The sequence below is a fragment of the Pavona decussata genome, unplaced genomic scaffold (assembly GCF_977016875.1).
Source record: "Pavona decussata unplaced genomic scaffold, jaPavDecu1.1 SCAFFOLD_8, whole genome shotgun sequence".
NCBI lineage: Eukaryota > Metazoa > Cnidaria > Anthozoa > Scleractinia > Agariciidae > Pavona > Pavona decussata.
In genome coordinates, this window is record NW_028145431.1 from 3,241,172 (window position 1) to 3,262,490 (window position 21,319).

Consider the following 21,319-nt stretch of genomic DNA (forward strand, 5'->3'; position numbering starts at 1 on the left):
TTAAAGTTACCTCGATCCTTCAACTTCATCTTTGTTAATTTAGTTTTTGCAAGACTAGTTTTTCTTGGCGCGAAAGGGTTTTTACAATAATTTAATAAATTATCAAAGAGTACGAAAAAGTCTGATAAAATCCACGTTTGGAATATTCATGACCACGGGAACCTATTTGTTCATTATTGTTGAAGAATTTAGCATCGTGCAAGCCCGAGCCGTTGTCACCTCTCAATTGTCTGTTCGTTCAGCTATTTAAAGGATGTGTTTTCTGTTGAACGCACACACTTTCTGTGTTCTTTCACGGAGGTTAGTTGGTAGCTGTTCAGCAGTCTGTGCTTGGCTTGATTCGACCATGAATGTTCTTCGATCGATTCTCGGCGTATTCGTTTGCGTCGCCGTCATTTCATTGTCTGGAGTAATTTCAGGTTAGTTTACTTGCAATTTTGGTTTTGCGAATAAGCATTCACCTCGCTCGAAGCTTAGGCATCGATTGTTCAAAAGTGTTAGGAAGTAACCCAATTTTATTCTCCGCATGGCATTTTTCGCTGCAGTTTTTCAGTTCACTGCTAATTTTAAGTTGCAGGTTAGTTAACACACGAATTGCCGTGCGCAAATAACTTTTTGGTAACGTATACTGAATCGCCTGAGTTAGACGTTTGCGCTTAATATTATCACCCTGTTAATTCAATGACCAAACTAATTCCACAAGCGAGTAAAATCATCAGTTAAGGTACCATGCAGAGCTAAATCGCTACTGTTGGAGAACTGACAATGAACATAATCGTGAACTTGATCCAGCGATTTATTGGTTAGAGCCAAGTTGTATTTCGAAAAGCTTAACTTCTGTGTACCAACAGTACCTACTCGCCAGACTCTTCTAATTTACCAAATGAATCCTTCAATTGAACATTCGCAGTTCAGTGAACAATCTACGGAATTTTAACGTTCGTGCAATGCCTTTTTTTAAATGTAAGACTTGTTTTGTTTCAGAAACAACTCCCCCATACGGAATGTTATTTGGATCTGGGGAGTTGACTGTTTCTAAAGGAGAGGATTACAAATGCAAGCCTTTCCAATTCATTCCTCCGTTTGCCTCGGGTGAAGTTCGTGTCCAGCTTCGTTTGTGTTCCGAGAAATACAGTGCTGCAGTAACATGGGCTGAACGGATCGAAACGAATGGGTAAGACGATAAATTCGACTGTCTTGTTCCTTGTGATTTAAGCCAAAGAAAGCTTATGCGTGGTCTAAGGACGAGTGTTCGCTCATCGAGGATCTGAAGCCCAGCAGTATTAAATATCCTTGATCCAAATTAAGAAGAAGTTAAATGTTGGAATATAAAACAGTAACGCGTTTCAGAGACTAAATTTTAACATCCGTGTGCGGGTTTGACGCATACAAATGTTTTGGGGGCGTGACCACGGAGCTTTTAGAAGGCCTCACAGGATTGGCTGAAGAAACGATAGCGAAGCAATGAACAACGAAAATAGAGGTACTAACGTGCTATGTGCTATCTGATTGTGTTTACCTGTAGTTATCGATTGAAAAATTACATGGCGAGGTTTCGGTGAAGTGTATTCAAATAAAGTTACTTCTATTTTGGGTGATCTGTTTATAATAGAGGGATGCTTGATCTTTTGGGGAAATAAGGTTACAGATTTACAAAAGACTCTGCTTTTTTTAATAATTTTACAGATTTAAAGGCTGTGTGGCTACAACTTCAGCGATTTCAGCGAGCAATAGAACAATATTCCTGCAGTGGATGGCTTATCAAACTGTTAAAGCCAGTGATGGATATGCAGACAGACGGCTTATTCCACTCTATACGACAGGAACAAAATGCATACAACAAAAATACAATCAGGTGAGAATGTCAACATACTAGCACAGTCTGCTTCTCTCTCGGTCACTTTTTCTATGTAAAACTTTTCTTGAAAGCATTGTCTCGCTAAGCGTATCAGCCCACACTAGCGTTGATCAATGTACTAAAGCTGTATATTGCTTCTATTAAAACACAGTGTTGAGCAGTTATACTGTTGAAGTTATCTACATTAAACTGACTATTCATGAAAGCTACTGAGCAGTACTTTTTTTGGTGCTGTTTAAAATGCTGTTCAAGGTGTTTCTAACTTTTTGAGTCTGTGGATGAAATCCTAAAGTGTGACCATTCAAATGTATGCCACTGAGCAGTGCTTTCCTGTTATAATTCTGTTCAAGGTAGTTCTAACTTGAGTTAATCCTAAAGTGTACCTGTCATGAAATGAAAGCAACTGAGCAGTACTCTCCTGTGGTGCTGTTAAAATGCTGTGCAAGGTGGTTGTAAGTTTTGAGTCTGTGGATGAAATTCTAAAGTGTGACCATTCAAATGTATGCTACTGAGCAGTGCTTTCCTGTTATAATTCTGTTCAAGGTAGTTCTAACCTGAGTTAATCCTAAAGTGTACCTGTCATGAAATGAAAGCGAGCAGTACTCTCCTGTGGTGCTGTTAAAATGCTGTGCAAGGTGGTTCTAAGTTTTGAGTCTGTGGATGAAATCCTAAAATGTGACCATTCAAATGAATGCTACTGAGCAGTGCTTTCCCGTAGTGCTGTTTATAATTCTATTCAAGGTAGTTCTAACCTGAGTAAATCCTAAAGTGTACCATTCATGAAATGTAAGCTACTAAGCAGTACTCTCCTGTTCCTGTGGTGCTGTTGATAATGCTGTACAAGTTTGTGGATAAACCTGCTAAAGAGTCACCAGTTCAAATGAAAGCTACTGATCATGAGCTGTTCTATAGTAACGACACTCATTTCACTCTCAATACATACAGGCGTTTCTTTCTATCGATTTTAAAAACACGCAGTGTAAATGTTACTTCAGTTGGTTTCAATGACCAAACCGTACTAGAGCCCAATTTCTGTTTCTTTTATTGTTTTCAGGTGTATCCTACTCCACCCTACGTGTTTGTGACCGCCGTTCACAAGCAAGACGTGGAAAACCCTAAATCGGAAAATAAACATGACGCAGCGATTGTTTGGGCAGAGGATGTCACTCACGAGAACTTTAAAGCCTGTGTTCGAGAGTTGAAAAATTTTGATGGCATTCACAGAAACGTTGAAGTGGTAAGCAAAATTAAATCATCTCTAAAAACAGCCAAACAAATAGAGACAAAAAAGCAAACTAAAATAGGAAAAACATGTGATTGATATGAATAGACAATTGGCCGGCTAAATTTTGGTTAATGAACATCGATTAAATCTGCAATTAAAAAGATCCTTTAAAAACGACTTCGCCGTCTTTGCTAAAAAAAATTATAAAATTCATTTTTCTTTTTAGGACATGTTAGTCTTGGCTAATAAGCCCAGTGGATGGAATGTACCATGGCGTTCAGAGGTGTATTTTCCTAATACCGGAACTCCAACCAGCGCAGAAGGGTACAGCTTTTGTAAGGTAAATTATTGTCTGCCATAATAAGTTATAGCTAAAGTGAATTTTGTCGTTTTACCAAAAAGTGACTTATTTCTACAATCTACATCTCGGGCTGACGATTAGGACACAAAATGAGTGAGCGGACAGAAATGGGTCCGATTTATACAAGTCTGTGGCAGAGCTACAGATTATTTTAAATCGAGGCCGATTATCACCGAGCGCTACGCCAACAGAAAATGAAATCGGCCGACAAATTGTAACGTGTACTAAATTATCCTATACGATTGAAACAACTAATCGGGACGATACATGAAATTGGTGAGTGTAAACTAGCCTTAAGAGCGCATTTAATTGACCATAACATCACAAGATTATTAAAAATCCTTCGTAAGCGAGAGGTTGGAAGAGTTACCTGAATAAAAAATGGCTAGCTCTTGCGGAATACCGCTTGAGTAAAAGCTTAATTTGAAGACGTTTCTTAGCAAATTTACCGAAAAAATTCTGAAACTCTGTTATTTCAGCCAATCGAACAAGACCTAAATTAATATTTGAAAGCGCTTTCTTTCAGACTGTCAACTTTGCCAACGAGTTTTACAGACCACCCACCATGATTACAACTGCCGAGCACCACAAAGACAACATCAAAGCTACGATCGACGCTGATAATAACGCCATTCAAGAGTGGGTTACGGTGAGATTAAGACTAATATTTGGTTAAAATGTTGGTGCAAAGATGAAAACCGTCGCCGAAAAACTGTAGCAAACAGCCTTGCAAACAAATCGCGATAACTGAAATGCTAGCGTATCCGTTGCCTTCGTCAAATGCGCGCGAAAAAATGCCTCGTTTTCGATATTTTACGGCCCGTTTAGTGCACAGCTTCGCTCTGCCACAGAGTCACACATCCTCTCTGGGGATGGGTAATGTAACCCTTAAGTACAATTTTTAATGGAAAGGAGGCCAATAGCTTATTGTTGAATCGCGAAGACGTTATTAGCAGAATGATTCAGTTTTAATACATACATATTTCATTGCCATTCAGAGACGAAAGGAGTGCTGGTACATGTATTACATTAATTACATTACTGAAACGCAGACTAAAATGTACAAGGTTTGAGAAATGCCCGCGAAAATGTTTAGTCGAACTCTGAATTGAACATTTTGTGCAATTCCCCTTAATTTAGAATGTAACCAAGACGGACTTTCAAGTGTGCTTGAAAGATATCCAGCGATTTGATGCTCCTCACGACCCCATCACTGTCAACTATATGGCTGTTGGATGTAAGTATATGACGTCATTCACCTGGTCCGCCATCTTGGATTGATTCGTGAACTTAGATTTTGAAATCTTCTGCGAATCTCAAAGCTAAACCCTAGATTAAAGAGTTCTTCGACGCAGTTGCAGACTTAAAGACAAATCCAAAATAGTAATAAAAAAGAAAACAATTTTTTACTCCATTCAAATGTCCTTAACGAAACGGGAAGCGTCCTCAAAATTACCCACTCTTTGGCTATATACTTACTAAAATTTATTTTTAAATACCTTTCTCATAAATCTTAACCATGGATGAAATGAAATCAATTCTATTTTCAAAGAATAGATGAGTCACAATTAGTATAAATTTTATCAAGCACACGAGAACTTTAATGTTGGCCGAACGTTTTCAATAGTTTGCGTACTTGTGCAATAGAATAGCGATTTAATTTCAGCCTGTGTAAAGGAAAATTGTGTTTTTAATGTTTTTTTTTTTCAAGCGTGACCAAAATTAGATGTGGCTGTCCTTTTAATGACGGCCATAAAAGCGAGTAAGATTACATTCGAAGGTATAATCCCCGTAGCTACTCTTTTTCGTTGCTTTTTATTTGTGGACATCGAAAGATGGAAAAAATATTTTTTGCAACAAAAAGATACCACGCTTTAACTGTAGACGCTTACATAAACCACTACCGCAATTACAACGAATAAATGAACTGGGACATCTTAGAACTTAGGATCAGTGGTTCAGTTGTCTCTATAGTCGTCAACGTTTTGGAACTGACATGTAACATTTTATTCCTGCAGATTATAATCCGTGTATTAACGTTACCTGTGCGTATTATGGAGTATGCAAGGCGAAAAGTGAGACGAAGTACTCCTGTGTCTGCGAGCCGTGCACCACTGATGAATCAGAGCCGCTGTGCGACAATAAAGATTACACTCACCAAAGTATCTGCAAGTACAAATACAAGGTCTGCACAGACAGAGAGGAGCCTGGTATCAAGCATTATGGAGGCTGCAAACGTGAGCGTTCTCAATTTTAGAATTTAAAAGAAATGTTTTTCGTGTTTTTCCGCCGTTCGTTTTAATGGTAAAATATTTTAAAATTATGTAACAACTTTAACAATAACAGAGAAGCACACAGGAACTTCATCTCGTTTACTCGCGTTTTATGTCAATACTGGTTTTAACTGATTAGCTAGGCGCTCTGATATAAACTTGAACAAGGCGTTTGAACAAGAATACACGCGGAGCTTATAACTATTACACAAAATATCGTGTACCCGTGAATGTGTGAACAACAAAGCAATAACATAAAATGCATCGACGTACAGGATAAATAAAACCAACCTCCGTTACTGGAGCAATGTTTCTGAAAACGTTCCATTCACAGTGCAAGAACAAAACCGAGCAATATATTCCTTTGTGTTTGCAGCATTTGTCATTCAACGAGGTCGCGTCGCTCTGCGTCTCGATAAAGTCGACGTTCAATGCAGACTTGTCAAGTTCAAATCAAGTTTCGAAGCCGCCCGAGGAACACTTCACTTACAAACATCCATTAACTACTTCAATTATACCGGAAGCTTCGTACACGACGCCGCGGTGACCTGGGTCGAGAGTGTCAATATGACATCCTTCGAAGTGTGCGCACTCAAGGCAGGGAGGGCTGAGCGTGTGACACCAGATGGCGGGCTCACATTTGTGGATTACGTCGCGTTCCAGGAAGCTCCGGTGAATGCAGTGGCTGGTCAACAAGTAATGACAGATTGGTGGGTCGGAACTAACTGCCAAGACGTTTTATTCTCCTCGGTTAGTTTTTATTAACTGTCTTAATGTTAAAAAACAAGTCTAAAACGTGTATAATTTCACTTTGAAGTAAATAGGAATTTAGCGATCCATAAGGAATTTTGGGATAGTATTGGTGGATGTAGAAAAAAAAAGAACAAACGGCAAAAAAGCCCTAAAAACGAAAGATAAAAAAGAAAAAAAATGAAAAACAAACAAGCGTCAGAGAAGACAAAATGTTCTAATAATTTTATCACTGGCCATTGTATTGCACGTTTGATTCTATTGCATATGTTCATTTGTGCATTAGAAATATTAAACCTGATTAGTATTATTTCTTTACAGAACTTTAACACTACGCCACACGTGTTAGTGACAGCTGAACACACAAGACGAAATGTAAAACACGACGCTGCCACGGTTTGGGTAGAAAATGTCAAGACGAACACATTTAAGGTGTGTTTAAGGGAACTGCAGAACTTTGACGGCCAACACAAGGACATCAAAGTGGTAAGTGGCACAACTCTTTGGCAAAAATTAGAGAGCCTACTCCTCAGTGAGCTAAACGTAAAACAAAATTGGAAAGGAAACATTATAGGCTGATTTTATTTTGCCAAGAAAAATTCCATTGACTAAAACTGGGCTCATGATAGCCATCCAACGTAAAAGGTTTGTTAAATGAAAACAGTCTTTAATCCTTCTTGACATTTCCCTTCTATAGTTCATGCTCTTACCAGTGAGTCAGCGCAGTAAGGTCAAATTGCCATGGTAACCAATAAGAGGGAAAGAAGACGGAGAGAAAAAATTCAAGAAATTTGAATGCAACCGTCACCTACCCCACACCCGTAGATAACCTAATGTACTGACCATGTGTGACGTGGAGTATAAATTTTCAAACGTTTTCCTCAGTAGATTCAACTGGAAGATGTATATACAGCCCTCTAACATCACCTTTATTAAAACAAGAAATCCACAATCGAATTTGAAGCGGCAGATGCACCCCCTCCCCTACCCGTTCAAAATAGTCAAATACTGGCCTCTAACATGAAGATAAGTTACTCCAGAGATTATTTAATTTTAACATGCAGTATGAGCATATTACAAAGGCCTTTAACTTCCATTTGTTTCCTGTTTTTACAGAACTGGATGGCGTATCAAACTCTACCAGATAACCTTCTTTCAAAGCAGCATACACTGTCTTTTCCCAATAGCGATCTTCCTCGTCTTGAAGATCACAATGCTTATTGCAAGGTAACATTTTCTTCATTAGTCCTTTAATATATTTTTACAATTTGAGCTCCCTTTTCCTCTGATGCGCATGAAAAGCAAAGTTGGCAAACAATTTATGTTCATTTTAGGCCTAAGATCAGTGTTTTTTAACGATCTGTTGCTTGAGGGATGACTAAGGTACCCTGCATGTACCCAATCAATCCTATTTACCCCCCTATGGTCCTCTAAATCTCCCATAAATATATCGAGGACATATAAGGCATCTTCAGCTTCCTTTCTTACAATAACTCGAGAGTATATGGTACATGGTGTAGGGTAATACTCGTTTTATAAGCCAATTGTTTCTTGTTTTCGTTTATGGTGTTTGCATCTCGAACTGGCTCGAGCAATTCATCGCGAACTCCTTCCCTAAAGGAACATATCCTATTTGTCCCCATGTTTATCGACCAATTCTCGTCCCTATTAGTGAACATGTGCCCCAAAGTTTTCAAACTCAACTAAAAGTTAACTTGTCTTTTATTTTACAGACACTGGGATTCCAAAAAGGTTATCATTCTGCACCCACCGTCATTGTGTCAGCAGCTCACGATAGCGCCACTAACTTTCGTATGCGACCCGAGTTTAACAGCATTGCCACATGGGTAGAGGTAACGAGATAACCAACTGCGCACATGCTCATTAGCTTTTGAATTCATTTGGATGCCAGTTAAGAAAGCTAGAAAGCTAGAACCAACTGTTCAGCATATAAGAGCATCACATCATCATCTGATGATTTCACTCACACACTTAAAAGTAAGAAACACTTTGTACAGCATAATAGACAGCACCACAGGAAAGTACTGTTCAGTAGCTTTCATTTGAGTGGTCAAACTTTAGGATTTCATCCAGAGACTTGCGTTTTGATGCAATTTGCACAACGTGCGAATATCGTTATTCTAGGAATTGATTTACACTCAACTTTCCGCGGTAAAGTAATGTACCACACAATACACAACACAATACCTTTATTTTGCGTGGTAAATGTTCTTAGCTAATCAGCTACTTTACAGACATACCACGAAAAAATAAATAAGTAAAAAAATAAACCAAAAATGATAACAAAAAGAGGGAATGGACTAAAATTGTATGTACAGTTTAAAAAATTATCAAAACTAAGAACGGATCACAAGATCATTACATAGTGATATTACAACTAAACTTTTAATAAGCAACTGTGATTCTTATCTTTCAGAAAATTAATGCGATCAACTGTAGTGTGTGTATCAAGGAACTTAACAACATCAATGGCTATGATCCTGTCATTGTGTCCATGTTGGTAATCGGTGAGCTAAGTTGTTTCTTAGCACATTTTCTGCCGTCAAGTTGCGAGCTTTCCGCACTTTCTAGAGCAGAGACACTGTTTATATCATTTAATTACTGAACAACTCGAACTGCTGCGTTCTCAAAAACATTGCCTCTCGCAAAACTGTGCTGCAAAACTGTAAATTGACACGATATTGTTGTAACTTATACAGGAGCCCCCAGTCACCAGTGCAACGGGGCCACAGCTCTTGGGGTTGCAAATCAAAGCCGTATCCTCGACAGTCAGATCACTGCTTCATCTCAATCGAGTGCTATTGCCCAGGCCAGTTACGGTCGACTAAATGGTCAGAGAGGGAATGGATGGTGCGCAAAGACAGCTAACAATAGTCACGACTGGCTGCAGGTGAATCTCGGCAAAACGTTTCAAGTGTGTTCAGTGGCGGCTCAGGGAGAGGTGAATGGCTTCAGATGGGTAACAGACTTCAAACTTCGCTATTCGACTGACGGAATCACCTGGAAACCTTACATGGATGCAAATGGTGCTCAAGTGGTAAGATTTGAATTTTAACTCGTAGAGCTAAGTGCAGTAGGTTATTACTCGGATTAATGGAAAATAGACCCTATTTAGACTGGGATAGGTAGATTCAGCCCGCAGTAGTGACTCTTTCAGAAATTTATCTAGGAACAATTTGATAAGTTTGATTAGTATTCATTGCCTTTTCCTTGGGAACCAATTTGTGACAGGCCGTTTGCTTTTTTTCTGAAAATGTAAAATCTCATTTTTAAATAAAGAGAACTGACTTTTCTTGCAATAACTTAAATGTTTTTAGTTTATATCAGTTTTTTTTTAGTGGGTTTGATTATTGTTCAATTTTGGCACTTTCCTGAAGTTTTGAAAAAAATTCAGAAATCCAAGATGGCGGTGGCCGCAATTTGGCTATCATGACGTAATTTCCGTTATTTGACGTCATCATTTCTCGCCGTGGACTTCAAAGGAAACATCTTCGGACGTGTTATTTACACTCCAAGAGCATGCCAGTGTCATAGCTTTAATCGTCCCGAAGTTATGGAGGAGAGAGTTGAAACTGCCCCCCCCCCCCTCCCACCGCCCGGGTCTAGACAGTGTTAATATGATAGATCATTCAGAATGCATGTAAGCCGCGACACCATAGCCGCAAGTTCAACTTGCATATGATAAATGGTCTCATAGAGTACTCCTTCCAGTTGCTTTTGAGACGGGCCATAGATTAGGTCATAACATCGCCTCGCCAGTAAACGACTCTTATTTGATTCAAAGTTGCTCAAGCTGATTGCCTTTGCTTTTTGTTGCATAATACAGGAATTCCATAGAGCAGGAGTCATCAGGAGTTCAACGATTACCACCCACAAGTTACCTGTGGCAGTCTCTGCAAGATACCTTCGGTTTAGTCCAACAAGGCAAAACAACTGGAACTGCCTCAGAGTGGAGGTTTACGGTAGGTAACATCATATCTTTTAAACATTCTTCTGGATGCATGAAGACGATTTTTGATGAGGATTTAGTTTAGGCCCGTATGTACTGGATGACAACATAATTATATCACTTCACTTAACTGAATTGTGACAAATTAGTGAAGTTGTATCTGGTGAACTGATAACTTGCATGCTTCAGTCGGAAGACTTTTCAGCAATGTTTGCATTCAGGGGGTATTCACTACATACCCGCCTTTCTAGTTTGCCCGTGTTTACTGTTTCAAAAGTACAGAATTTGCATCGACTGTCAAACCCGCAGAATTTTATTATCAGATTTCCTGACATATATCATGTGAAGTTGTAACTTATATTTCTATGATAGAAGGAATATTTATTCGTTTCCGATTCGTCATACATAACTAATAAAATATTATAAGCATAACACCTACAAAGTAGGTTTGGTGATGGGGAAGCCTGAATTTGAGGAAAGTGGTTTACAAGGTCCAGTCTCCCCATAGCTTAGGATATGGAGTGACAAGGGGCAAAATTTATGATACGTCAGTTAATTACAAGGAAGGACGATACAATAATTACGTTAGTTACAAAACATCTTATAGAAAAGGTACAGGCATAAAAACTGAAACTACAAATACAATAAACAATAGTATATTGTACAAAAGCTACAGTAAGAAGGATGTAGTAAGAAGGAAAGAAAGACAGAGGGAGAGGTAATATTAACATCTTGAGTATGAGATAACAATTCTGATTTGAGCAAAGATTTGAACTAAGATGATTATTTACATAACTTAGGCGACAACCAAGAGAATTCCAAAAACCTTGGTCTATGATTGGGAAAAAACACAAGTAAAACGAAGTAAGCTATCTGGTGTACAACGAAATAAAACAGAACTTGTAGGCTAGAAAGACAACTAATTTATGTTTTTTTTAACTGTATTAGGTTACTGAGAAAAGGAATAGGCGGACTTGAATGCGCGAAACAGAAGAACGCCTCATCTTGCACAACTGCCAAAAGGAAACATATATTGATTTACCAAATTTAAAACCATTATAATATAACATATGATTGCACTGATATAAATTATTAAGGTCATTAGTTCCTCAAAGTGTTGTAAGCACTCTAAATAAAGTATAGATTGAATAAAATTATGAGCATCTACTCTTGTGTGCATGTTCCGTTACAATCATATCCGGTTCCTCCCTATTTCCTTATAGTGGTGATACAGACTCACTCAAAAACCATTCGCTCAATCAGATTTGGAAACTGGCAAGCGAGTCACCCTACCAAAAAAAAAAAGGTCACCTTACCATTGCAACATCCTAAAAATCCAAGATTGACGCTATGACGTAATATCAATTCAAATGACGCCATTTCTCGAATGAAACGTCGTTGCAATTCAAGTACTGTCTATCGTCCAAGTGTCATAGTTCTAATACTGTTGGAGTTCTAGTAATAGTTCTAATACTGTTGTTCGAGGGGGACAGACTATCCCCTCCCCCTTCCCCATCAGAGAAGACGAAAAAGAGGAGCGATCCAGAGAGGGTTAATTAATTCCAATGCACTCCGGGTTTCCTAGCGTGTGAATTATTTTAACCCATAGCACTTCAGGTTCCCCAGCGTGTGATATCCTTCCTCTGGATCTAAGCCAGTGTCTCCAAACCTTAGCTGAGAGACTGGAAGATGCGACTTATTGGTCAAAAGACCACTGTCCTCACGCCAAACATTATCATTAATATCACAATTGCAAAAATGTTGAGGATTAGCACACGAACAAGTCGCTCTACACGCACAACCCTGAATAGCTTCACTCGCGTCACTCCAGTAGGTCATAACTTTCCCGTCATGTGTCACCCACCATCCCCAAGCTTCACCATTCCAAAATAGCAATACACCCTTGCATTCGAATTTGATAAACTGTTCACAGTTGCTGGAAACAGCTATCAGCTTTTGGATCTGTGAGGCACTTGCGCTATACTGGATATCACGTGAATAACTACCAGGTGGTTCAAATCCCGCTACATGAGTTCTGTTCTTGCTGTTATGAGTGACAGCTGTCACGCCAACGCCTCCTTTGTCTGTCATATTACAGTAAACGGTAAACGGTGCCATTCCTTGTCCACCATCAGGATCTATGACGTAATAGCGACTGACGTCACAGATGTGTTGTTTTACTGTAGTACATGTTTCAGGATACTTGACAGAAAGATTGATGTTTAACAAAAGAGAATTTCCTGATGTACAAGAAAAATTCCCTGCATGATCCTTGCTGAGTGGCGAAATAGTTAATGTGTTTTGTGACTCGTTCAGTGCTCCCTGAGGCAGTGACGTAGTTCCGTTGTGCATCCAGACCACTGCATCAGTTGAAGCAGGACATGAAAGATGTAGCACTTGGCCAACGTACAATACGACTGTTGAGGCGGATTTGTTGATGGAAACAAGAGAATAAAACACGTACAGTCCGACAGATGAGGAGTTTGTCCCAACCGTGTTTGTGGCGTTACACACATATGAACCACTGTCTTCCATCCGGACATTGAGTATGGTCAGCGTACCTTCACCGCTAACACTACTTGAGGCAGGCAGACGACCTTGAGACTTACTCCACGTGATCAATGATTTTGGTGTACCAGTTGCATTGCACGAGAAAGTCACGTGATTTCCAGGTGATGTTAAGATTATTTGGGGATAAGCTGCCACCATTGGAAAAGCTGGAAATTAAAAAAATAATAACGATAATAATCAAGAGAAAATAATCTAAAACAACTAAAAGATGCAAGACTGATGGAATAGCTAAAAGTTTTATTAATGAATTTGCCCATCATTTTGGTTACATTTAACTAATCTTCATGAGGAAGCGTGATCTCTTACAATTAAAAGTGTTGAATAGCCCTGTCCAATTTTAAATCGCTTATGCTTTATATAAAACACGGTGGCTCTAACTTGTGAGCTTTGCAAGTGAAATCCTAAATTGTCAACATTTACTACGATAAAATATAATTAAAAATAATACTAATGCTATGCAAAGTTAAACTTATCTTCTTTTACAATTCTTTAGCATTTCGAAAAGGATGAAGATTTAATCGATACATAGAGGAACTACACTGTAGTTTGGGGATTTTCCCGGGCGCTTCTCAGAGTTACTGTTTACCTTCGTCACAGTTGTCGCCTTGGCGGCCAGCTTTACACACGCAGCGAAATCCCCTTTCTGAAAATCCACTCTGGCAAGTCAATGTATTTGTTGGGTTACAGGAATTAGACAGGCAGAAGTTCTGTTCATGCATAGAAATTTGAGACAAATCGCAATTAATAACAACAACAACAATTTTATGTAATATATTAAGATCTTTTACAGGAATACACAATTCTAGTATGGTAAAGAAAGAAGACAAAAATAGAGGGAACGTCAAAAAAGAAGGGATTTTTAAAATAAGCAAAACGATGGTTGTACACTTGCGTTATAAAGTTTAGCACATTTTTTTACAATTTTTTTTGCATCTGCAAAACAACTTGAAATGGCCAAATTCAAAGGTTTAAGAAGAATGTGGACACACGACCGCTTCCTCAGAGTGAATTTCTCTCTCCTTGTGAAATTGAACGCTGTTGTTATACTATTAATTATTTATGTCAGTTCTGAATCATTCAGCCAGTAGACCTGAACCATTCAAAAGCTCTATTTTCACTGGACCTTGATAACCTGCAGCTGCATTGTTTTTTAGGGTTGGGAGCATTGTTCTGTTGTTCGTTCTTTTGTCCTCACGACGAACCGTGTAAGACGTTGCAAACGGTGCAGGTCGCCCTTATTCAGCTGCATTTTTTAATTCGGAGCGGGCCGATTTTTGTCCACTCATCCATTTTCTTTGTCCAGTTCAGCCACTGAGAATTCAATCCCCCAATTAATCGGTGCGTGTGCTGAGGCTAAATTGATTTATATGATAGGATCTATAAATGAACAAGTGTCGAGATAAATGAATGAACGGACATACGAAGGAATGACAGCTCACTGAACAATGGCGTCCACATAAATTATTGCTTGTTACCTGCTTGGTGGGCCAGTAGACGTACCCCTTCCTGGTGATCAGATCTCGAGGATGAATGTGATGATCTGAGTCACTTAACTCACACACGTGTTTACCATCTTGCAAAGGTCCAGTGTTGACAGAAACACAATTTGCTTCGAAGTAACAGCTTAATTTGCATGAACTTTCTGCTTCAACTTTTAAATTCCTGATTATGTGTCCTGCAAGGGTGTTCCCGTTCATCGGCTTTGTAAAGCGCAAGGTGCGACAAGCATCTAAGAGCATAAAGACTGTGTTATTATAACTTATCAAAGTTTAATAGACCATTTACTTTGAACCTCATTATAAAAGAAAGGCTAAGTGCAAAGTTTTTATTATGAAAATTACTGTTTGTTCATATGCAAACAAAACTAATTCTGATATGAAAAGCTTTCACCTTAACCTCGCTTTCATAATGAGGTTTAGAGCAACTCAGAAATAGCATATCGCTTGTTTTTATTAGAGGCCTTACAACATGGAAATAGTGGCACTTAAACCGGTTTCTTTAGCATGAGGTTGGAATTCTAGTCGATAGCCTCCGTGCCAGGCACACGAAAGGCAATTATAAAGAGTAAACGGAGGATTACACCCAAGCATTGAGCGAGGTTTCCATTACGGTTCACTATGATAATACCTGAGTAGCTGAATCAAACCAGGAACGTCAGAGACCACGGATTAAATTTGGGTTCTAAATATGAAATTTAATATTTAGGGTAAAAAAAAAAATAGAATAAAAAAAAGCGGTAGGGACATTTCGCAACATGTTTACTTTGGACAGTTCTATGACAACGTTTCCTCGCACGCTGGGGGTTTGTGAATGTCAAACCTCGAAGAATCAGCCACCTTTTGTTGTTGGCGTTTAATTTGAATGGCAGCGACATTTTAATTTAGTTTCTAAAAAAATGACATGATTGACCCCTAGAAACAATTAAAACAACTATTCAGATATTCACTGGTTTCAATTTCACCAAGAACACGGCGCATTTAAGCAAAACATAATTAACTCACTGAGTAGCTGGCCTCCAAAAGAAAAGAGGAACGCTGATGATACACTTTAATCAGTAGACATGCAATTAGCGGCAAAAATGCTTTGGTTTCTTTTTCTTTCAAAGGCACTTGGATTCTAAAGCAATATATGTGTGCAGAGAATCATTTTGATAATTAGTTATTATTTTGTCAACAATGGATGTTTGCTAAATTGTTCGCGGCAGGTAACCTTTGATTAAGTTTCGTCGACAATATTTTTTTTATCTGTATAGAACAAGATCAATTCTTCCGCTGAAGAGCTCTCTATCTTTTTTATTTAATAACTAAAAGCTCACCTTGTGGATGCTAACCACATCTCAATGAATCTTTCCGAGAAAAACTAAGGGCTTTTGAAAAAAGCTCAGAAAGTGTTGTACATGAAAAGACCAAGATATACTGGAGTCCAGTTAAGCCAGTTTCTGCCCAGTGCTCCATAAAGGAAACTAAGCGTTAGATCAACTCGTGATCAATCATCGATCACGATGGTTCTCCACCCCACAACCTTTAACTTTTCAATGCAAAAACAAAGTAATTTAACTTCATAAGCTAGCTGCTGTTTCAACTCCCTACCTTGTTGAATTCCAACGCAACTTCCCACTAGAAGCCATATCAGGAAAATAAACGGCATCTTCGCGTATGAGAGAGCTCTCGATAGCAAACGATGAACCTCAAAGTGTATCGTAATTGTGATCATTAGTATAAAACGAAGAAATGTTGATTTAGATCGCTTGCATTGCTTTGAACATTAGCAATCTTTTTAAATATTGATGAATAGAGACAGTGAGAATTGCCAGCGTGACATATAGCTTTGAATTTTAATGTGTATGCTCTGAAATTCATTGGCGGAGAAAGGCCTTAGTGATGATGTATCAGAAAAAAAGCGAGTGAGCGTAGGAAACGATAAGCTTTGCAACATTAGCCATTACCCTGAAGTACGTAAATGCCGTTTTGTAGAAAGCACTTTTTATGCAATATATTGTGTTTATTTTATACATACTAAGAGATAAATGAAGCTATATATTACAGCAAGTTAGTAAACGAGAATTGACTCAGCAGGTTTTCATTCAGTGAATCTCAATACTGAACTTGTTGTAAGGTGTTTTTGAACACGCTCGTGTCTACCGTAGACAAGTATTGTCTATCATCCAAGTGTCATAGTTCTAAGTGTTTGAAATTTTAGTAGCCCTGATTTTTATGAACAAAAATTGACTTTCTCACAGTAATTTTATGTTTTAGGTCATTTTAGTGTTCTTCTGTTGATTTCGATTAGTGATTAATTTTGGTGGTTGTCTGAACTTTTGAGGACATCCAAAAATCCAAGATTGCCGCCATGACGTAATCTCAAGTCAAATGACGCCATTTCTCGATGCGGGCCTCAAATGAAACGTCATTGCAATGCAAGTACTGTCTATCGTCTAAGTATCATAGTTCTAATACTGTTGGAGTTATCGAGGGGGACGGACCCCCACCCCTCCCCCTTCCCCATCAGAGGAGACAAAAAAGAGGAGAGATGCAGAGAGGGTTAATTAATTCCAATGCACTCCGAGTTTCCTAGCGTGTGAAATATTTTAACCCATTCCATAACACTTCAGGTTCCCCAGCGTGTGATATCCTTCCTCTGGATCTAAGCCAGTGTCTCCAAACCTTAGCTGAGAGACTGGAAGATGCGACTTATTGGTCAAAAGACCACTATCCTCACGCCAGATAATATCATTACTATCACAATTGCAAAAATGTTGAGGATTAGCACACGAACTAGTCGCTCTACATGCACAACCCTGAATAGCTTCACTCGCGTCACTCCAGTAGGTCATAACTTTCCCGCCATGTGTCACCCACCATCCCCAAGCTTCACCATTCCAAAATAGCACTACACCCTTGCATTCGAATTTGATGAACTGTTCACAGTTGCTGGAAACAGCTATCAGCTTTTGGATCTGTGAGGCACTTGCGCTATACTGGATATCACGTGAATAACTACCAGGTGGTTCAAATCCCGCTACATGAGTTCTGTTCTTGCTGTTATGAGTGACAGCTGTCACGCCAACGCCTCCCTTGTCTGTCATATTACAGTAAACAGTAAACGGAGCCATTCCTTGTCCACCATCAGGATCTATGACGTAATGGCGACTGACGTCACAGATGTGTTGTTTCACTGTAGTACATGTTTCAGGATACTTGACAGAAAGATTGATGTTTAACAAAAGAGAATTTCCTGATGTACAAGAAAAATTCCCTGCATGATCCTTGCTGAGTGGCGAAATAGTTAATGTGTTTTGTGACTCGTTCAGTGCTCCCTGAGGCAGTGACGTAGTTCCGTTGTGCATCCAGACCACTGCATCAGTTGAAGCAGGACATGAAAGATGTAGCACTTGGCCAACGTACAATACGACTGTTGAGGCGGATTTGTTGATGGAAACAAGAGAATAAAACACGTAAAGTCCGACAGATGAGGAGTTTGTCCCAACTGTGTTTTTGGCGTTACACACATATGAACCACTGTCTTCCATCCGGACATTGAGTATGGTCAGCGTACCTTCACTGCTAACACTACTTGAGGCAGGCAGACGACTTTGAGACTTACTCCACGTGATCAATGATTTTGGTGTACCAGTTGCATTGCACGAGAAAGTCACGTGATTTCCAGGTGATGTTAAGATTATTTTGGGATAAGCTGCCACCATTGGAAAAGCTGGAAATTAAAAAAATAATAACGATAATAATCAAGAGAAAATAATCTAAAACAACTAAAAGATGCAAGACTGATCGAATAGCTAAAAATTTTATTAATGAATTTGCCCATCATTTTGGTTACATTTAACTAATCTTCATGAGGAAGCGTGATCTCTTACAATTAAAAGTGTTGAATAGCCCTGTCCAATTTTAAATCGCTCAGATGCTTTATATAAAACACGGTGGCTCTAACTTGTGAGCTTTGCAAGTGAAATCCTAAATTGTCAACATTTACTACGATAAAATATAATTAAAAATAATACTAATGCTATGCAAAGTTAAACTTTTCTTCTTTTACAATTCTTTAGCATTCGAAAAGGATGAAGATTTAATTGATACATAGCGGAACTACACTGTAGTTTGGGGATTTTCCCGGGCGCTTCTCAGAGTTACTGTTTACCTTCGTCACAGTTGTCGCCTTGGTGACCAGCTTTGCACACGCAGCGAAATCCCCTTTCTGAAAATCCACTCTGGCAAGTCAATGTATTTGTTGGGTTACAGGAATTAGACAGGCAGAAGTTCTGTTCATGCATAGAAATTTGAGACAAATCGCAATTAATAACAACAAAAACAACAACTTTATTTAATATATTTAGATCTTTTACAGGAATACACAATTCTAGTATGGTAAAGAAAGAAGACGAAAATAGAGGGAACGTCAAAAAAGAAGGGATTTTTAAAATGAGCAAAACGATGGTTGTACACTTGCGTTATAAAGTTTAGCACATTTTTTTACAATTTCTTTTGCATCTGGAAAACAACTTGAAATGGCCAAATTCAAAGGTTCTGAAGAAGAATGTGGACACACGACCGCTACCTCAGAGTGAATTTCTCTTTCCTTGTGAAATTGAACGCTGTTGTTATACTATTAATTATTTATGTCAGTTCTGAATCATTCAGCCAGTAGACCCGAACCCTTCAAAAGCTCTATTTTCACTGGACCCTGATAACCTGCAGCTGCGTTGTTTTTTAGGGTTGGGAGCATTGTTCTGTTGTTCGTTCTTTTGTCCTCACGACGAACCGTGCAGGTCGCCCCTATTCAGCTGCATTTTTTAATCCGGAGCGGGCCGATTTTTGTCCACTCATCCATTTTCTTTGTCCAGTTCAGCCACTGATAATTCAATCCCCCAATTAATCGGTGCGTGTGCTGAGACTAAATTGATTTATATGATAGGATCTATAAATGAACAAGTGTCGAGATAAATGAATGAACGGACATACGAGGGAATTACTGAACAAAGGCGTCCACATAACTTATTGCTTGTTACCTGCTTGGTTGGCCAGTAGACGTACCCCTCCCTGGTGATCAGATCTCGAGGATGAATGTGATGATCTGAGTCACTTAACTCACACACGTGTTTACCACCTTGCAAAGGTCCAGTGTTGACAGAAACACAATTTGCTTCGAAGTAACAGCTTAATTTGCATGAACTTTCTGCTTCAACTTTTAAATTCCTGATTATGTGTCCTGCAAGGGTGTTCCCGTTCATCGGCTTTGTAAAGCGCAAGGTGCGACAAGCATCTAAGAGCATAAAGACTGTGTTATTATAACTTATCAAAGTGTAATAGACCATTCCATATCCGAGTTACTTTGAACTTCATTATAAAAGAAAGGCTAAGTGCAAAGTTTTTATTATGAAAATTACTGTTTATTCATATGCAAACAAAACTAATTCTGATATGAAAAGCTTTCACCTTAACCTCGCTTTCATAATGAGGTTTAGAGCAACTCAGAAATAGCATATCGCTTGTTTTTTTTAGAGGCCTTACAACATGGAAATAGTGGCACTTAAACCGGTTTCTTCAGCATGAGGTTGGAATTCTAGTCGATAGCCTCCGTGCCAGGTACACGAAAGGCAATTATAAAGAGTAAACGGAGGATTACCCACAAGCATTGAACGAGGTTTCCATTACGGTTCACTATGATAATACCTGAGTGGCTGAATCAAACCAGGAACGTCAGAGACCACGGATTAAATTTGGGTTCTAAATATGAAATTTCATATTTAGGGTAAAAAAAAAATAGAATAAAAAAAGCGGTAGGGACATTTCGCAACATGTTTACTTTAATTTGGACAGTTCTATGACAACGTTTCCTCGCACGCTGGGGGTTTGTGAATGTCAAACCTCGAAGAATCAGCCACCTTTTGTTGTTGGCGTTTAATTTGAATGGCAGCGACATTTTAATTTAGTTTCTAAAAAAATGACATGATTGACCCCTAGAAACAATTAAAACAACTACTCAGATATTCACTGGTCTCAATTTCACCAAGAACACGACGCATTTAAGCAAAACATAATTAACTCACTGAGTAGCTGGCCTCCAAAAGAAAAGAGAAACGCTGATGATACACTTTCATCAGTAGACATGCAATTATAGGCAAAAATGCTTTTTGTTTCTTTTTCTTTCAAAGGCACTTTGCTTCTAAAGCAATATATGTGTACAGAGAATCATTTTGATAATTAGTTATTTTTTTGTCAACAATGGATGTTTGCTAAATTGTTCGCGGCAGCTAACCATACATTAAGTTTCGTCGACAAAATTTTTTTTATCTGTATAGAACAAGATCGATTCTTCCGCTGAAGAGCTCTCTATCTTCTTTATTTAATAACTACTTTTTGAAAATAAATCACCAAGTAAAAGCTCACCTTGTGGATGCTAACCACATCTCAATGAATCTTTCCGAGAAAAACTAAGGGCTTTTGAAAAAAGCTCAGAAGGTGTTGTACATGAAAAGACCAAGATATACTGGAGTCCAGTTAAGCCAGTTTCTGCCCAGTGCTCCATAAAGGAAACTAAGCGTAAGATCAATCGTGATCAATCATCGATCACGATGGTTCTCCACCCTACAACCTTTAACTTTTCAATGCAAAAACAGAGTAACTTAACTTCATAAGCTAGCTGCTGTTTCAACTCCCTACCTTGTTGAATTCCAACGCAACTTCCCACTAGAAGCCATATCAGGAAAATAAACGGCATCTTCGCGTATGAGAGAGCTCTCGATAGCAAACGATGAACCTCAACGTGTATCGTAATTGTGATCATTAGTATAAAAAGA

General features: G+C 38.7%; 4 protein-coding genes across 4 annotated transcripts; 1 reads left to right on the forward strand and 3 right to left on the reverse strand.

Annotated features, from left to right (window-relative positions):
- The first annotated feature begins 279 nt into the window (after window positions 1–279).
- LOC146488980 (uncharacterized) lies at window positions 280–11,604 on the forward strand. Its single transcript, XM_085112756.1, has 16 exons — window positions 280–419; window positions 985–1,174; window positions 1,687–1,855; window positions 2,913–3,095; window positions 3,310–3,423; window positions 3,971–4,093; window positions 4,585–4,681; window positions 5,463–5,681; window positions 6,094–6,467; window positions 6,789–6,953; window positions 7,584–7,694; window positions 8,201–8,320; window positions 8,905–8,995; window positions 9,188–9,525; window positions 10,315–10,450; window positions 11,386–11,604. Exons 1-16 carry the CDS (start codon window positions 347–349, stop codon window positions 11,391–11,393), a joined length of 2,511 nt encoding a protein of 836 aa, XP_084968882.1. The 5' UTR covers window positions 280–346; the 3' UTR covers window positions 11,394–11,604.
- A 290-nt stretch (window positions 11,605–11,894) lies between these two features.
- On the reverse strand, window positions 11,895–16,712 carry LOC146488981 (uncharacterized). Its single transcript, XM_085112181.1, has 4 exons — window positions 16,098–16,712; window positions 14,484–14,737; window positions 13,595–13,715; window positions 11,895–13,154 (listed from the first exon to the last, which is right to left on the reverse strand). The coding sequence occupies exons 1-4, from the start codon at window positions 16,219–16,221 to the stop codon at window positions 12,031–12,033; spliced, it is 1,623 nt and encodes a 540-aa protein (XP_084968307.1). The 5' UTR covers window positions 16,222–16,712; the 3' UTR covers window positions 11,895–12,030.
- On the reverse strand, window positions 16,712–18,235 carry LOC146488982 (contactin-associated protein-like 2). The gene has a single exon (XM_085112766.1). It carries the CDS (start codon window positions 18,209–18,211, stop codon window positions 17,096–17,098), a length of 1,116 nt encoding a protein of 371 aa, XP_084968892.1. The 5' UTR covers window positions 18,212–18,235; the 3' UTR covers window positions 16,712–17,095.
- A 241-nt stretch (window positions 18,236–18,476) lies between these two features.
- LOC146488983 (uncharacterized) lies at window positions 18,477–19,851 on the reverse strand. Its single transcript, XM_085112778.1, has 2 exons — window positions 19,529–19,851; window positions 18,477–18,781 (listed from the first exon to the last, which is right to left on the reverse strand). The coding sequence occupies exons 1-2, from the start codon at window positions 19,832–19,834 to the stop codon at window positions 18,650–18,652; spliced, it is 438 nt and encodes a 145-aa protein (XP_084968904.1). The 5' UTR covers window positions 19,835–19,851; the 3' UTR covers window positions 18,477–18,649.
- Window positions 19,852–21,319: the final 1,468 nt, after the last annotated feature.

What these genes read in the sequence shown, in the direction of transcription:
- LOC146488980 (XM_085112756.1), top strand. Translation starts at nt 347, where the DNA reads ATGAATGTTCTTCGATCGATTCTCGGCGTATTCGTTTGCGTCGCCGTC. An exon ending in GAACGGATCGAAACGAATGG is followed by an intron (nt 1,175 to 1,686) that starts GTAAGACGATAA and finishes ATAATTTTACAG; the next exon opens with ATTTAAAGGCTGTGTGGCTA. An exon ending in GCATTGCCACATGGGTAGAG is followed by an intron (nt 8,321 to 8,904) that starts GTAACGAGATAA and finishes CTTATCTTTCAG; the next exon opens with AAAATTAATGCGATCAACTG.
- LOC146488981 (XM_085112181.1), bottom strand. Translation starts at nt 16,221, where the DNA reads ATGATCACAATTACGATACACTTTGAGGTTCATCGTTTGCTATCGAGA. An exon ending in TTGCGTTGGAATTCAACAAG is followed by an intron (nt 14,738 to 16,097) that starts GTAGGGAGTTGA and finishes TTATGCTCTTAG; the next exon opens with ATGCTTGTCGCACCTTGCGC. An exon ending in AGGCGACAACTGTGACGAAG is followed by an intron (nt 13,155 to 13,594) that starts GTAAACAGTAAC and finishes TTTAATTTCCAG; the next exon opens with CTTTTCCAATGGTGGCAGCT.
- LOC146488982 (XM_085112766.1), bottom strand. Translation starts at nt 18,211, where the DNA reads ATGGTGGCAGCTTATCCCAAAATAATCTTAACATCACCTGGAAATCAC.
- LOC146488983 (XM_085112778.1), bottom strand. Translation starts at nt 19,834, where the DNA reads ATGGTCTATTACACTTTGATAAGTTATAATAACACAGTCTTTATGCTC. An exon ending in TCTACTGGCCAACCAAGCAG is followed by an intron (nt 18,782 to 19,528) that starts GTAACAAGCAAT and finishes ATGCATGAACAG; the next exon opens with AACTTCTGCCTGTCTAATTC.